This window comes from Corvus hawaiiensis, chromosome 13 (genome assembly GCF_020740725.1).
Source record: "Corvus hawaiiensis isolate bCorHaw1 chromosome 13, bCorHaw1.pri.cur, whole genome shotgun sequence".
Classification (NCBI taxonomy): Eukaryota; Metazoa; Chordata; class Aves; order Passeriformes; family Corvidae; genus Corvus; species Corvus hawaiiensis.
The window spans coordinates 2,459,171-2,475,541 of NC_063225.1; the positions used below are offsets into that span (position 1 = coordinate 2,459,171).

General features: G+C 39.1%; 1 protein-coding gene across 3 annotated transcripts in view; it reads right to left on the reverse strand.

The window, feature by feature from the left end:
• The window catches only part of FBN1 (fibrillin 1), a 145,147-nt gene that overhangs the window by 84,309 nt on the left and 44,467 nt on the right, over positions 1-16,371 (reverse strand). For all 3 annotated transcript variants that reach the window (XM_048317491.1, XM_048317490.1, XM_048317492.1), the window contains 3 exons: positions 8,361-8,558; positions 4,965-5,090; positions 1,117-1,242 (listed from right to left, as the gene is read on the reverse strand). In XM_048317491.1, coding sequence (XP_048173448.1) covers positions 1,117-1,242; positions 4,965-5,090; positions 8,361-8,558 — 450 coding nt within the window. The remainder of the gene's footprint in view (positions 1-1,116; positions 1,243-4,964; positions 5,091-8,360; positions 8,559-16,371) is intronic.

A 16,371-nucleotide genomic window follows, 5' to 3' on the forward strand; every position in this document is an offset into this window, starting at 1 on the left:
GCAATCAATGATTTAATGATCCATAGCAATTTAGAAGCTATTAATCTGAAGCAATAAAAGCAATTCCCGTTGGCATTTTAAGTGTAGAGTATGGATCAAAACTACAGAAAAGCTGTTCTTGATGATGGAAGAAAAACAGTTTATTTCTTACAACCTGCAGAAATGGAATGGCACCATTCAAAATGAATCACAACCCAAACTACTTCCAGATCTCCCGGGAAAGTTAATATTATTTGGTACTAATCTCTGTGAAGTTTGGGATTCTTTCCAATTTTTTTCTGAAATTATTTTCTTCCAAAGGTACTAAACACAGGATGCTGTCTTGATTCCTAATGCTGGCACTGTGTAAGAGCCTTTAAAAAAACAAGCTAAAACTGAGGAAATAAAACTTTCATTTGATTTTTGCCCAAAATTCAGCACTGGTACTGAAAAAAGAAATTACTGCACAAAAATGAGAAAAAAATAAATTAACAGACCTGCCTCAGGGCAGGCTGTATGCTTCCCAGAAGCATTAACTGCTAACACTGTTCTTTTAGGGCTTTGGTACTGCAGTGGCAGTCATTTAATTCACAAAGTTCTTTGGTTCCTGGTTGGGCCTTTGGAAGATGGGTTCTGCTCTGCCACCTGTGAAAGCCTGAGAGAACAGCCCTGCCAGATCATCAGCATCATAAAAGCACACAAAAATTTTCCATACTCAGTTTATCACACTATTTCTTTTAATGACAAATACCTGCATTAGGGTCATAACAGCTGGAACGCAAATTTGCTTTTCTAAATGAGTGCTGAATATAACATGGACTAAATTAAAGACAAACATGAAAGCAACAGTACCAAGGAGATGGTTAAACAAGTTCTAAGGCAACAAATATGACATAATAGAAAAACTGTGGCAGAAAAATAAAAGAGAAGGTCACAATGAAGAGGCAAAGAAGAAACATCCTGCAAAATGGAAAACTCATTTCAGAATACATATACAGGCACGTGATGTACTTTTATATAAAAGAAGGATTTCAAGTTCACAAGTTGAAATATGTTTCTGACATACTCTTACCCATTTTAGAAATTCATGAATGTTTATGACACCTATGGTCCTATTGTTCACAGGATTCTACTCACCTATGCATTTTAAGCCATCAGGAGCTGTATAAAACCCTGGAGGACACTTGCAGAAGTAACTACTAACTGTGTTTGAACACTCTCCTCCATCACAAATTCCAGGAATGGTGCTACATTCATCGATATCTTCAAGACAAAAAGAGATGCAGGGGCAGGTTAGCTAAATTAGTTTTGGCACAAGAAGAGGTATTTTATAATTAGTAGTAATAATCAAATTCAGGGCATAATCAGCAGTTTTGAATTAGCATCTTTTGTTAGGCATCTTATAAACAGAAATGAAACAGAACCTAAAAAACCACTGTATCTGCATTGAATTCTGCCTACCAGAATTAAAAAAACTGTGTTGAGACCAGAGTGCAAACTGTGCCATGACCACAGTGATCAGGAGCTTAACCATTATCTCCAGCAGCACAGCATCTCCTGGTACCACACTGAGGCACTGCTTCAATACAGACTCGAAGGGAGATGTACCACCTACTGAACTGCCTGTCCTTCTCACTGCACTCGGGTTTTGTCTTGGAAACCCCCCACACAAAAGCACTGAGCAGCTAGGTATTGTTCAACTAATGCAATCTGACAGGATTACAGCTCAGACCAGGATGACTGCAGGCAACAAAAATTATATTCCCTGACTTTCTCCACTAAATCAGTGTTCTGAAGTTTCAACAGGTTTCTAGAGTGTAACCAAAATATCTACTGCAGAAATCAGGCAGCATCCATAATTCCCCCGACATTTTGTCAGTGATTTTAAAATAAAATTTCCATATCATGATTCTCTTCACTAAAAAACCTCAATCCATATACTAAATCATCATCATGGATACAATGCAGAAAAATTTTCAAAGTCTGCAGGAAAAAAACCTAACAAATTCTTACAACTCATCATAGCTACACAGAGGGAACTTGAAGGGCTTCTTCCACAGCTAGTTTGTATTATCTACAGCTATGTGAATAACAACCTATGTCAGCCCCCAGTGCTCCTTAATTACCACCAGTAGCCCGCCTGTGATGTGTAGTTACTTTGCCCTTGGTTTCCAGAGACTGTCTTAACAATGCAGCTGCATCTAATTAGCACTGCCCTCATCTCCTCGGAACCTGGAGTTCTGCTGAGGTTAAAAACAGCTCAATCTTTTCCATGGTACCTACAAGAGTAATCAGCCAAACAGAGCAGAAAGGGAGGTTATTCTCTAGGCTGATCAATGACATCTGCTTGTCACAGCCATCTACAATCACCCAGATGCTCTCCTGACAGGGAGCATCCAGCTAGAAATAATGGCATCACAGGACTCTACCCAACCTCTCCTCCAGAGATCTACGAAAAGACAGACACATGACTGTAATAATGATTTCACCAACCACAAAAATTTCTGAGATGAAATACTGCAACACCACCCAACACACCAAGGCAAAGAGTGAATAATACCATAGTCATTAAAATGGACTGGAAGAATTTAAATGTAACGCCTAAATTGGAATTTGGCCCCACCAGATGGGGGAACACCCGAAGTCCCACAGGACCATTAATGAGAATTTTAGCAAGTAGAGAGGATCTCAGTTCTACTTCTGTGAAGACAGTAATATAAAAACTCAGTAGTATAAAAACTAACAACTCCTGCTCTTCTAGGTAAAGTAAGGGATGCTCTAATATTTTTGTAGCCCCTTGCCTTTGCAGGAAAGTAGTGGAGGGACTGGGGTGGCACACAGATCACTCAAGTTTGCAGACTCAGCCATCCTGAGTGGAGCAGGGCCCTGGGTCCCCTGTGCACACATTCTTCCCCAGCATCCTGCTAGTTGTCCTGATGTGGGTCACATTCCTCACTTGGGTGTGTGAGAGGGGTGTGACTTTTTGTTCAGTGCTACTTCGAGGATGTTGCCAAAGTCTCAAGTCCGAGTGCCCTGGGAGCACTGCTAAGAGACTTCTGGCTTCTGCTCCAAGATTATACACCACAGGAGTCCCACAAGTCTCAGTGACAAAAAATGTGGAAATTGAATTTTGGTCTGAATAAAGCCCTTAATTAACAGAGAAAAATGCAATCGTAAATGGATCAGATTCAAGCATTTTCTGACTCAAATTCACCAATGTTTATCTTAAAGTCAGTGTTGCCACTGTTTATATAGAGTCCGACCTTTTTAAAAGCAAAATCATCACTCTTTATTTTAGGGTTGAGCCTAACCCAAACAGTATTTCGCTATTTATATTAGTGTTGACATCCATATAAGCAATATTGTCATTGCTAAGCATGCAAGTTTTACAAAGGTAAGTATACTTGATGTACTCGCAGACTTAAATGTCACTCCAGGAAAAATTACTCCCCCAGTCACCACAAAAAGAAGAATTTACTTCAGCATTAGTGCCAATGGAAAAGAAATGGTTATATCAAGCAGTGAAATAATGTAGCACTTAAAATACAGATTTCCACCAGCTCTGCTAACAAAGAGAACCTCGGCCAACACACCTCATTTCCCATCTTGTTGATTGTCTCCCTGTACTTGACAATTGCTATTATGATCTAACTTTAATGGAGACCCCTTGAAAAAACAGTGCTGGTAATTCAGCAGGTAGCTCCCAGTTGAACCAAATCAGTGCCCAAGGACATATTACAACTGCCAGAAGTCCTGCTCACTAAATAGGAAGCTAAACCAAACAAACAATCAGACTTTATTTATTATGTATCAGAATTAACTACAGTTAATTCCTGTAAAACAAACAACTTGTCTTATATTGTCTTATAAAATTCAAAAGATAATTTAGAAAGAACAGAATGGATATGCTGTTGTTGCATGATCATGCTCTTAAATGTTGAGCCTCTATCTTATTTTATGCCACTGGTATAAAGGCAGGACTTTTCACTATTTGAATTAATACCTACTCAGGTTTAACTAAAATTGCTTGGTACACACAATATGAAGATGTACTGAAAGTAACTCTCTGTCTGCAGAGGTTCAAAAATCAATAGGTATGAAACTGAAGAAGGAAAAATTCATCTGATCTTTGCATCCACCTGATCACTGCAAAGAGATTTCACAAATGGGGCAGGAAATTTGTGGCAGAATTTGGGAACACAACAACCTATACGAGGTTCTTGAGTCCGGTTCCTTAACTGTTAGCAAGTGCAGGCTCTGAGGGTGGTGGTTGTTTGGGGGTTTTTTGTTCTTTGGTTGTTGGTAGGGCTTTTTTTTAAGATGATTCAGCAATTGAAAAATATCATCAAAATGTTTATGAGATGCAGCCTACAACTCTCAGCTTTTCATGTACTAATACTTAACAAGGCACATGTTCAGTCTCTCCTATTCACCACATTCTTGGTACTTCATCCACAGAAGGAAACACTTGCATTGTTGTTCTATCCTAAATGTATGTTGCATTCTGCCAAAATCACTGGCAGACAATATGTAAACCATACTGTGTACAAGCTCTTCTGAAACTGCTCTCCCTAACCTGCAAATAAATTATAAAGTTTTGCCTAAAATAGGGATTTTTCTTTTGAAAGAGTAAGTCGTAATTCTTCTAAAATGACTAAAAATTTTTGAGTGCTTCTTAAAGGGCATTTGATGCAAGAAAGGATGGTGAATGCACACCTTTCTTTCACAAATACTTTTATGGTACTGGAAGTTTGCATTCCAAAATCACTAATCACTTATGAAACTTGTCTGCTCAAATTAAGTTAATTTTTAATATTCTCTGGTTTGGGAGAAAGCACCCCTATTGTATTTGTTGTGAATAATGTTATTTGCATATTCAAGGCAAAAGAGACAGAAAGTTTGTTACAAACTGTTAAACAAAGTTGGTCTCCCAAAAGAAGACTCCCCTGCTTCTACTTTCAGAAGAAAGTTCTAGAAGTTCTTACCGTCACATTTTTGTGTTACTTCATTAAACTTGTGTCCAGCTGGGCATTTGCACTCAAAAGATCCAACAGTATTAATACAATTTCCCCCTTGACAGATCCCAGGGATGGCTTGGCATTCATCCACATCTATGACATAAAAAAGGAAAAAACACCCACTTTTATTTCATTTCTCAAGAACAGCCATAATAATTTGTCTACACAGAAATTAAATATGCTTAAATCCATTCTTCACCCATCATAATATTATGATACTTGCTTGGGAAGACAGACACTGATTTTGTAATTACTCTATGCAAAGTATGATTAAGTACAGTACTCTAAATATTTTCTGCAAGAAATCACATGGTTATTATTATTACAGACATTAAATATCTAACTGCTATTGCTTTGTTTTTCCAAAACATCTGGGGAATGGTGTGCAGAGAACACAGCCTGCCAGAACTCAAGTTTCTTTGAAGTGTCTAAAGCTGGTCACCCAAAATCACTTGCCCCCTCGAAAATCTTGGCAACTCCATACAGAGCTTAGGCCACCAGCACAGAGGAGCAGTTGCAGTGTGCATGGAGGGGGCCTCATGGAGAGGCACAGCAATGCAGAGTCATTACTGATGGAAATTAACTTGACACTCCAGCAAGATCAGCACTGATGACATTAGACTGTGGTTAGGATTTGACTCAGAAAGTTTCACAGCCATAATTAATGTCTCAGGAGGAATTATTAATGACCTGCTTAGATATACATAAATTTGGAGAGGTTTTTCCCTTTTATTTTTCTTTCTTTGCTTTTCATTTTTTTTCACTGAGGAAAACGAAACAACAGAGATGATATCACAGGCTAGGTAGTAAGCTCAAGACAAACATTTTCAAGAGGCCCCAGTTTCTGGCCTCACAATTATTTTAGCACAACAACGTGTGTCGTCACTTAGCTGCAGAAGTGTTGCTACGGCTTAATAACAGCTACAGAAAGGAGGCTAAAGGAGGTGGAGGAGTGGCATTGCAACAGGACACTCGGGAAGTCTGGCTTGCAGTCCCCAGAGGCTGCCCTGTCTCTACTGCTCAGGAGCTCCTTCAGGAGCACAGAGCACCCCACTCTCTGAACCAAATGCTCGTGCTTCCCCCATCTCCTCAGGAGAACCACTGGCTGCTGATAAAACATGGTTGCTTGAGTTCTTGGGCTTCACACTGACAAAGGTTTCAATGCACGGACACAAGCTGAAGGAGATGATGCCTCCAAACCTCCCTTTTTAAATCCCAGAGAGACAGCTGTAATGTGTCTTGAAGCCTGAAAAGTGAAGTATTATGTATGTACAAAAGGCTAAGAGGCAATTTTCCCGGGAGCCACAAGGAGGAAGTTTCAGGAATGCCATGGGGCATATCTGCAGCACAGGGCAAAGCATTATGCAAAGATCCCTGGGTGAACCAATCCAGGTCTGGGGAGCAGCAGCAGCAGCAGAGCAGAGCTGTCCCTGAGGGAACCACTGCGCTGGGAGGTCAAAGAACCAGCACAGCCTCAGCAGCCTTGACTCAACCACACTGCTGCTGGGACTTGAGCTACAGCAATGGGCTGTGCTTTAGTAACAGTCATCAGCCAGACTTCATGGCACTGTACTGACTTAAAAAAACCTCAAAAACTAAAAAAAACAAAAGTCAGGCTTCTGAGTCATGATGTCTGTTTCAAAATTCCACCTTTTGGTTTAATTTTTCTTCTTTGTATCTTTAAAAATCTAGCCTGTGATATTAATTTAACTTTCAGCCAAAGTCAAACTCTGGGCAGTGATATTCTATTTACTTTTGAAAATAACCTTGCCCTCACTTCTGCTTTATTTTTTCTGACTTCTCCACACAATAATAATGATTCCTTTTTCTCCTCAGAGAACCTGGATTTTATTTAACCTGTTTTCCTTTATTTAGATTGAATAGGGATGTGAAATCCCTGAAATGTCTTCAGTCTGAATGGATGTTATGTGATTTCAAAAGAATTCAGTACAATTGCTTGAAAAATAAAGCTAATATGTGATTCCATAAAAGATCTGTTGAAATTACAAACACAATACTTACGAAGGGAAAACTGGAAAATACAAGTCAAATGTACAGGGCCAAAACTGTTCTGGCACCAGACAGAGATCAGCATCAATGTAGCTGTTTGCTAAGAAATGTGCAGTAAGCAGAAGTATCCTTACTCCAAACTGCACAAACCCATTAGAGAGTTCACTGTAGCTTTCCCCTGACACAAACAAGAGGGATATAACTAGGTGTGGCATAAGTGCAGGGGTGTGGGCCACATATTTATGTACATAGGCTTTCGAAAGTGTCCAGAACCTCAGTTCACAGATTTCTGCACAATTTAGTCTTGACCTTTACAGAAAGAGGGGAAACAAAATCACTGAGGTCAAAATATGGGCACATCATGCAATGCACACAACCATGTCCATCTTGAAGTTCATCATGTCTGTCTGCAGGCACCAACCACGACTTGGCCTGTGACAGAGGGTATCTACATTTTTAATATAATGGAATGCCTTGAAGTCCCTTCATAGGAATTTCATGATTATATAAAATCACTCACTGATTTATAATCTTTATCTTCCCTATTTTCAAAAATATTGTAAATTATTAGAAAATGTTAGACAGATTGAAATAAACTGGCCCCAAAGATATGGCGCTGGGAACGTATAATCGACATCAGTTTAATACATAGTTGCCCCTGTTAACTTTCTCCTGTTTCCTGCCAGACATCCAGACAATAAAAGAATTTATACAGCTGGAAGTATTAGACTAAAAGCCAAAAGCAGTGTAAGGACTTTCTATGGTAAGGCATGCTCTGAAAGAAGTAAGCAACATCTGGGTGGATTTTATGATTTGAAGCAAATGCAAATGCATTTCCAAACTTGTATAAAATATATAATAGGGCATTACAAATGGCACGACAGGCACTTTTCTCCAGGTCAAAGCAATATAGCTCAAGAGATAAGACATCCAAGATGAATCCAAATTAAACAACTTTTAGCTGAAAAATCCCACACCAGATGAATGGGGCAGTACTGCCATAGATTGATTTTTGCATGTTTTGAGTGCTCTCTGAAACAAAACAAATTCCTCCACAGAATGATCGAGTGGTATACTTAAAAACACCATTACAGAACCAAGGGAAAGGGCTGCTGGCAGTGAAAAATTCATTAAGATGCTGGCTGCTCCCACATGACCTGAGTTACTAATGTACTCACTTGAACATCAGGCACTCACTGAATCATGAAGTAATGCATCTGACAGTGTTTTTCCATTCTTCACACATATAGCTGAGAATGGCTTAGGACAGGTTATTCACAGCAGTGTAACTCAATTAAGATTAATCCAGTAACAATTTCAGCAGCTTTTGGGGAAGCTTTGCTGCTAACTTACCTTGACAGGCTCCCGTTCGAATGTTTGGAATGAAGCCTCGGCGGCAGGGATGCGGCTGGGCAGGACACATTTCACAGGGATGGCCCCACGCTCTCCCAACAGTTGCACAGCACAGGGTTTTTGTGCAGACAATTCCACTGAGCTGGCCCTGGCACATCTGGTTGGTTACCAAAGTGAAGCAAGGGCCCGTCCTGTAATCTGCACCAAAAACAGGAAACCTGATCAGAATCACAATAAAAATACACAACAAACCTCACAATAAAGCAAAACAACAGCACATTAAGGCAATTGTTTTTCACACAAATTGCCCACCAACCCAACAATTTATGCCAGAAGTGGTCTACAGAGAACGTTTTTTCTCTCTTTTTAATTCAAATCCACTGAAAATATAAACTGCGACTATTTTACCAGGAATATTACATCTGTAGGTGCCCTTTGCTGCTTCATTTAATGACTCATAATATTCTTTCCAGGGTCTTTTCATCAGTTTATTTTAAATATGCGGCCTATTATTTAAAAGAATACTGATAAAAGAGTTAGGATATGTTTATTTCCACAAGTTGGATGGTTGTTCTCAAACGAGGCTCAAGGGAAGCAAATACAGTCTGCAGGAAGTTTTTTGAGGACAGTTTTCACTGCTCTTCAGGCATATGCTGTACCAGATATGTGGGCAAGCTTCGCCTACAGCTGCATGGAGGGCATGTGGAACACATCTGCTTTGATTTGTTTATGGTAGGACAGGCCACTTAGCCAACAGACAAACTGAGATGTTAATGAAACACCAGTAGGCTTCATTTTGTTCCATCCTCCAAGGGCAAAAGCCAAACAGTGGTACTGCCAACTCCTGCTGTCTCCTGTACATCCGGGGTGCACACTCCAGTTCATTCTTCACAAGCAACTCTAAAATGCTTTTTTGTTATGGTGCACCAGGACAGAGTCCAGCATCCTGTAAGCACAGCCAGCAAATTATGAACCTGTTGTTTGTTTGTACTGAAGAAGTTACCAGATACCTCAGCCAAGGTCACTAAGCAATCCACACTGCCTTAGAGTCATGACATTATAAATTCCTCCAATTTTCATGCCACATCTGAACTTTGTTAACAATAATATGTTTTCACTACATCATTGTTAAAAAGTGTGAAATAGGGCAGAAGCGAGAATGGACGTCTTTCCCATCTGCTCTATCTCCCCACACCAGATGCACCCTGAAGCCGATCATTTAATTAATCTTCATCCAACCCAGAGATGCTGTGTCCACATGCTGTAATTCTGATAATTAATCAAGCCATTCTGATACAATTAATAAAATGGCTTACAGAAATTCTGTAAGGCAAACAATAATGCTATATTGCTACTGTTATCTTCACAATTAACATGATGATATCAGAAAGGATATCGAGTTACATCAAAGGACCTTTCTCTGATGAACTTGTACTAAATGACACTAAATACCATTTACTCTTCATTAACCCTGTTATCACTCTGATAATTGCAGTTCTATCTTTTGCCTGTTTAACACACCTATAATCACTCAGATAATCTCTTTTCCTTTTAAAATACTGGATCATCAACGATTTTCTTTCCGCCTCTAGAAATTTGTCTTGTATTTCCAGATCTGTGGAGAATTAACGTGTGAGAACCCAAAAGCTGTTTTCAGGCTCTGTGGTTAGCTGGACTAGCTGTATAAAAACACGTAAATCCAATTCCTGCTATTTAATTTCAGCCTGAAAGGCTATCAGATTTCAAGTACAAAATCCCTGTCCTATCCCCTCCAAACAGTTCAGCTACATTTACTGAACACTTCTCCCACCCTTCTCTAGCAATTCCATCAGCCTCATCATGAAACTAGTCATAATCTCTGATAACATCTTTCTTGCCCTTGATTACCTAATTCCTTATCATCATCTTAACTTTCTTTGGCTTGGTATTTCTTATTCTGTCCCTTCATTTCCCATATTAATTTTCTACACTACAGCTTCTACCAAGTTTTTCACTATTTTAAAGCTTTTTTGTAATTGCTTCAATTTTCTCAGTTCAACAGGCTTGTTTTGCTTTTGTTAAAACCTACATTGCCTTCTTTCTCACTGTAGAAATGCAGCTTTGGAAGCATGCAGTACAAACCCAAATATTACCAGCTTCATCTTATTCCTTCAACACAGAAATTAAAATAAGTAAGTCATGATCCGTTATACCTATCAATTAAAAAAAATTATTTCCCAGATCGATTTCTCATCTTTGATCAAAATAAGACTTTGTGCTTTACTCTATGCAAAACTCCCAATGTTGTAACTCCAAATACTAAAACAAGAGACAACAATTTCTTTAGAAATGCCATAGTCTTGTGTAGGCAACAGGAAATCTTCCGAGTACCTCCCCAGAATGAAACCCCTCATTGTAGAGTGTCCCTCTGCCATTTATATATAGATGGGTTAAAAAGGACTCATTCTGTTCTCCGTCGCAGCGAGAGCACGCGGCAGACAGCAGTGAATAACCCATCTTGTGTTTTATAGTAGGATATGAATGGATCAGCATTTACAATTGTTTGCTTTCAAGCTATAAATGACTTAGCAGTGGCTAATATGCCTTAGAAATATGGTGAACCCAATGAAATTAACTTCATAATCATGCAAATCTTTCCACAAGGTCTCAGTAACAAGATGTGGGTTAAACATGCACTCAAAACCAAGCAAGTCTGGCTCCTATTTGTTATTATTCAAGTTCATAACACTTTAGTATGGAGAATTACAGAGTATTTTCACCTAATATTTTGCCTTAATAAATTTTATTCTTAATACTCAGTTTTCTTCTAAATACAGCTTTCCTTCTACTTTCTCAAATACAGTCTTCCACATTTTCACAAGATTTTCTTTTCTGGTCTTAATGGAAAATTCTAGAAGTCAGAAAATGCATATGAAAAAGATAATTTGAATGTACACACCAGCCTAAGGCCACAGAGAAATCCACACACCAATCCATTTTTTATACAGAGGCCAAATAAAAAGAGCTTTAAAATTGAAGTGTTTGAAATAGTGCGTTTAAGATTTTTTTATTTATTACAAGATGAAGGCCTAAGAGAAGAAAGTGTGATTCTACTAACACTTTGGCAAAATGAAAAGAAGATATGAGCTAAAAACTCCAATCCTTGTTTTGTAGCAACAAAGGTTCCTTACACATTCATGTCATTTGTGATTACTCAAAGTACTTCAATAAGGAAAGCTCAAACACAAGGTACCAGTGATCAGTCAGGAGCTGGAAAGAGAGAAATAGGGAAAATATAGCCGGAAAACCTATTATGCAATTTGTATGGGTTGTTTTTTCCTTTTCTTAGGGATAACTTCAATTTAACTGAAGAATGAAGCTTGAAATTATTTTAGCAAAATGATTTTTTTAAAATGTGCAACTGGTAATTCCAATCTTTTAAGTCACTTCTAATGAAAATTTCAGCACATGCAAGCAGCCTTCAGTAAGGCAGTAGCCACCATTACCTAACAACTTTATCTGCTTCTTTACAAACTTCTTAGTTATTTTGATAAGGAATAACACCACAAGGAGCTTCAGACAACTCAGAAGATGGTAGAAATGGTAAAAGCACACTAAGTTCATATATTGTCAGAAAGAGCAGGAGGGCAATAGAATGGCACCAGTTTACACCATGCAACAATGCAGCTTATTAATTCCACAGGAAAGAATCAAGTTGCATTTTGATCTAGAGCTCATTCCCATTTCAGTCAGAACCATCAAATAATTTTAGTTATCTTCTCAAAAGATCCTTTATATCCCTAAAAGCAGCAGAGAGGCTGCTGAAATATGTAGTCTTGGTGCAGCAATAAATAATGATAATTATTTCAAGTAATTCTGGACAGCACCGAAGAGACTACAAGCACCAGGATAGTGCAAGACTTCTGACACCAGACACACATCTTAAGCCCCCTGTTCACAATAACTTCTGCTTGGTTTCAAGCACAATATAGTTTTTAATGTAAAAATAAAGTTTAAAAACATTGTGAATGAATGGAACCTGGATTACACAATTATTCTAGTGCAAGGATGCTGGATGAAATTTGGTCCCTCTTCCCTCTAGGATTCACTATAAATCTCCTGTCTTGATGTTTCAAATTAACAGCCTGATTTTGCAAACGGATAACCACCTGTTAAGGGAGGTTGACAGACTCCTTCACCTCTCTTAAAATAAATAAAAACTGAATGGGTGCAAAGGATGAGACTGCAGCAAGCCATGATCAAGACCTCATTACAGGAAGCAGGAAAATGCCATCTCTTGCCATCACAGAAAAATGGATAATGATAAAATGAGCGGTGTTTTTCCAGCTCTCTGCACACGGCATGCACAGCTCACACGGTACCTCGGGATGCAGCACGGTCTGAGCAGCAAACCCAGTCCCTCCCAGCTGTTAGCACCTCACAGGGGGAAAATCTGGCATGAACCCCCAAATCCAGCCAAGACTGCTGTGCAACTGAAACCCCCCTTGGCAACACAAACCAGCAACTTCCCCTTTCTTGAGTACAGGGGGAAAGAGAAAGAAAGGAATATTCCATTATCATACAAATAATGAAAGAAAGGTCAGAAAGGCCTCTAAGGCAAGTGAAGTGCCTTAATGCTGATCATTAGTCCAACTATTTTCCTGCCTAGCAGCACTTTTGTTTCTGCTGCTCGGAGAGTTGCTTGGGTTTTTACACCAGCTGGGGATAAAAGAGGGACATTGGAAGAGAGACTGCACAGGGCAGAAACATCCTCTCATCTCTGCACAGCTGCTCAGCACTGCCCAGGCGTGACCCACTGCACTTGGCAGCCCGTGCCACTGCTCAGCCACACGTCAGGAAAGGGATGCTCCTTTGGAGCCGGATCTCACACAGCCAAAGAATATACAAACTATACTGTCAATGGAAAAACCCAGCATCCATCACTGTACGTTTCACTGTACTTCAGTCATTTCACTCTATTCAGAGAAGGCAGCAATAATACATTTGGAGGTGATGGAGAAAACCATAATGTGCCTCATTTCAGAAGGCAGGATGTGCTGTGTCTGAAATGAGAATTTTTGCAGTAAAATTCAAAGAATTGCACAGAGTCTTGGCGCTGACAGAAGAGAACAGCATGACCAAGCTCACTGTAGTAGTGAGCATCACCATAGCATATAGGGAGCTACAGAACACAGAGGTTTAGCACTTCAGGCTTAATTTCAAAATCAAAATGATTCTAGGTATTTTCAGACATACTAAAATCTCCTGATAAGGACAGAGAGAACCAACAGAAGGCTCTACATACATACACCTCATATAAAATTAATGCAAACCTCTGTGTGTCACCGTACAAAGGAAATAGGGAAGAGCAGTGAGCTTGTAACTCCATCTTCACTTGCAAAATGGCCCTGTCAGTTGCTTGTAGACTTGAAATAATATTGATCATGAAATGGTATTTCGCATACAAGACCTTATGACTTTTAACTGCTGGTCAGAAAAGTGAATGACCATGCTCAGGGATGACCATGGGATAACTATCATTTACTTCCATCTTTTCTAATGGGGGACACGTCTCACATCTCAATTCACAGACCGAATCAAGACCAGACCCCAACACATTCCCAAGTTAGCTCAATAAACTGACTTCCAACTATTTAAAAACGCAGACACAATAATGCTCTGTCCACAGGTGACACTGAAAGGCCAGTTGATAAATGCATCCAATCACAACACACTTTTCTTTCCACACAGGCCATTTCCTTAAATAATTACTCACTGTTAAGCACTCCCTGTCCTCTCCTCCCCCCAGCCAGACACCATTACTCACCCCAGTCAGATCCCAATGTGTCATCATTGGAAAGTACATGGCAAAGATATCAGAGGGTGTTCAGAAGAAAAGAAAACAAAACTCTGTAAATATTTAAAAACTTATTTCCTATGATGTCTGACACTTCTCACCAATGAGGTTTGGTAGGTTTGGATGTGGTATGTGAAGAAATTATCACCATGCCACTTCTGTCTGCTCCCTTCCAGTGCCAGAGATGGTTTCACATATAAGCAAGACCATTTCCCAGCTGCTTCAGCACACAGTGCAGCACTGAGCTCAAACAGCTGAGATTTAACACTGGCTAGTGCTAAGATGTCACTGGAACTAGGGACTCGGAGTGCAACCATTCAGGCACTGTTTCTGGCAGGGATATAAACCTGGCAGCAGCAATGTCTCAAAATACTACAGCTGTGCTGCGGACAACCACCAAGTTGCTTCTTGTTATTTTCACAAGAGTAAAGAACATCCATGGAAGCAGTATCTAACGCTGGTACCATAACTCTGTATGCTGTATTAGGCAGCCAAAAAGTTAGTTACTGCCTCATATAAATTCCAGCCCCAAGAATATTACCCTTTAATTCATGAATCTGATGACCCTATTCCTTCATGTCTTCCTCACCTTTGCTTGTTGCAAATTGTTCTCATATATTGACTTGCTGGCACACTTCAGCCTAAATTTATTTTCCATTCCGTAAGCTGCTTCACAAATCCATTTCTGCACAGATGATCTGTTTAACACGTCTATCTAGCAAATATTACCTAGTCTTCCTAGGATACTGGTTAAAGAACAGGACTTTGAATTAATAGCTTACCAATAATATGAGACTAACATTATCACTTACATTTGATGCACAGAACAATTCAGGCTATTTTATAACATATGTTGGCAATCTATTTTCCAGAACAAATATACAACTATTTTCATGCCAATTTTGTTCATGCAACTGACCCAGTTCTCAAAGTCTGTAACTGAAAAGTAATAACATTACAGTAATAAAATAAAAAAAATAGTGTTCAGAAATTATTATTACAGAATTGGAGTGATTTGTTGCACACATTTTAATCCAACACGCAGACTAAGCATTTCACCAAAATCAAAGCCTTAGCTCTGTTGTTCCCAATTATGTGCGGCAGCAATCCAAATACAGAAAATTGTTACCACATTTTATTCTATTCCATGATGAAGAAAACAGTAAGCAATGCAGCTAAATGTAGAATAACTTCTCATTTCTGAATAGTCAGTTACCTGACACACTCTAGTCTACCCTACTTTGCTGTATAAGCTGCAAAGGACCCTGTCTTTGTAGATTTTAATTTTTCCAATTTCTTTCACAGGCTAGCAACAATTAAATAAAATTCTGACTTAATTTTCATCTCCCTTTTTGCTAAAAAGTAACTAGCTTTGGTGACATATTTATTGTCAAGACCAGATGATTATTAAGGAGAATGAATTCTACTACAGAACTGTGCAAGTTTCACTTAAAAAGAACAAGTTGGCTGAAGTTTATTACTATTTTTTAAAAAGTGTTCTTAGGAGTGCCACGTTATAGAAACTCTCTTTACATACCACAAAATATTAACTATTAACTAGCAAGGTAAAGACAAACCTAGTAGACGAGCTCTGGGTATTTTTTTTCTCTTTGGCTCCAAAATACACTGACTAAAGTAACTTCGGCTATCCAAAAGTAGTGCAAACTGTGTAAGAAAAACAGATCCTAGTGCCTTACAGAATATTACATAGAGTGACATCCAAAGAGAGGGAAAATGCTTTCAGACAATGCAATGCGTACGATTTAAAGAGATACCTCTCACATTTACCAAGGAGATGGAGTGGTACAATACACTAGAAACAACTTTTTCTTTTCTAAAATATAAATGCTCCTCTGCAGAGCCATGAAACAGAATGCAGTTGCAGAGCACTGGAATGAAACTCAGTCCAGAACTGAAAATGGGTTATAAATAAAAACGGAAGATGAGAGGGAGAGAGGGAACCAACTTCCAGTGCTCCAGCTCAGTGAGACACAGCAGGAGTAAACACACAGCAGAAATGGGGAGAAGTCGATTTACTTTCAGTGTGGGAAGGCAGTAAATGTAATAATGATGGTTTGGGTGTTGTAATGGTATGTTAATGATACCTACACAAATAGCTTTTGTGGTCCTAACAGAACTCTGAACTTCTGAAGTCCTGGCAGCTCTTGTACAAGG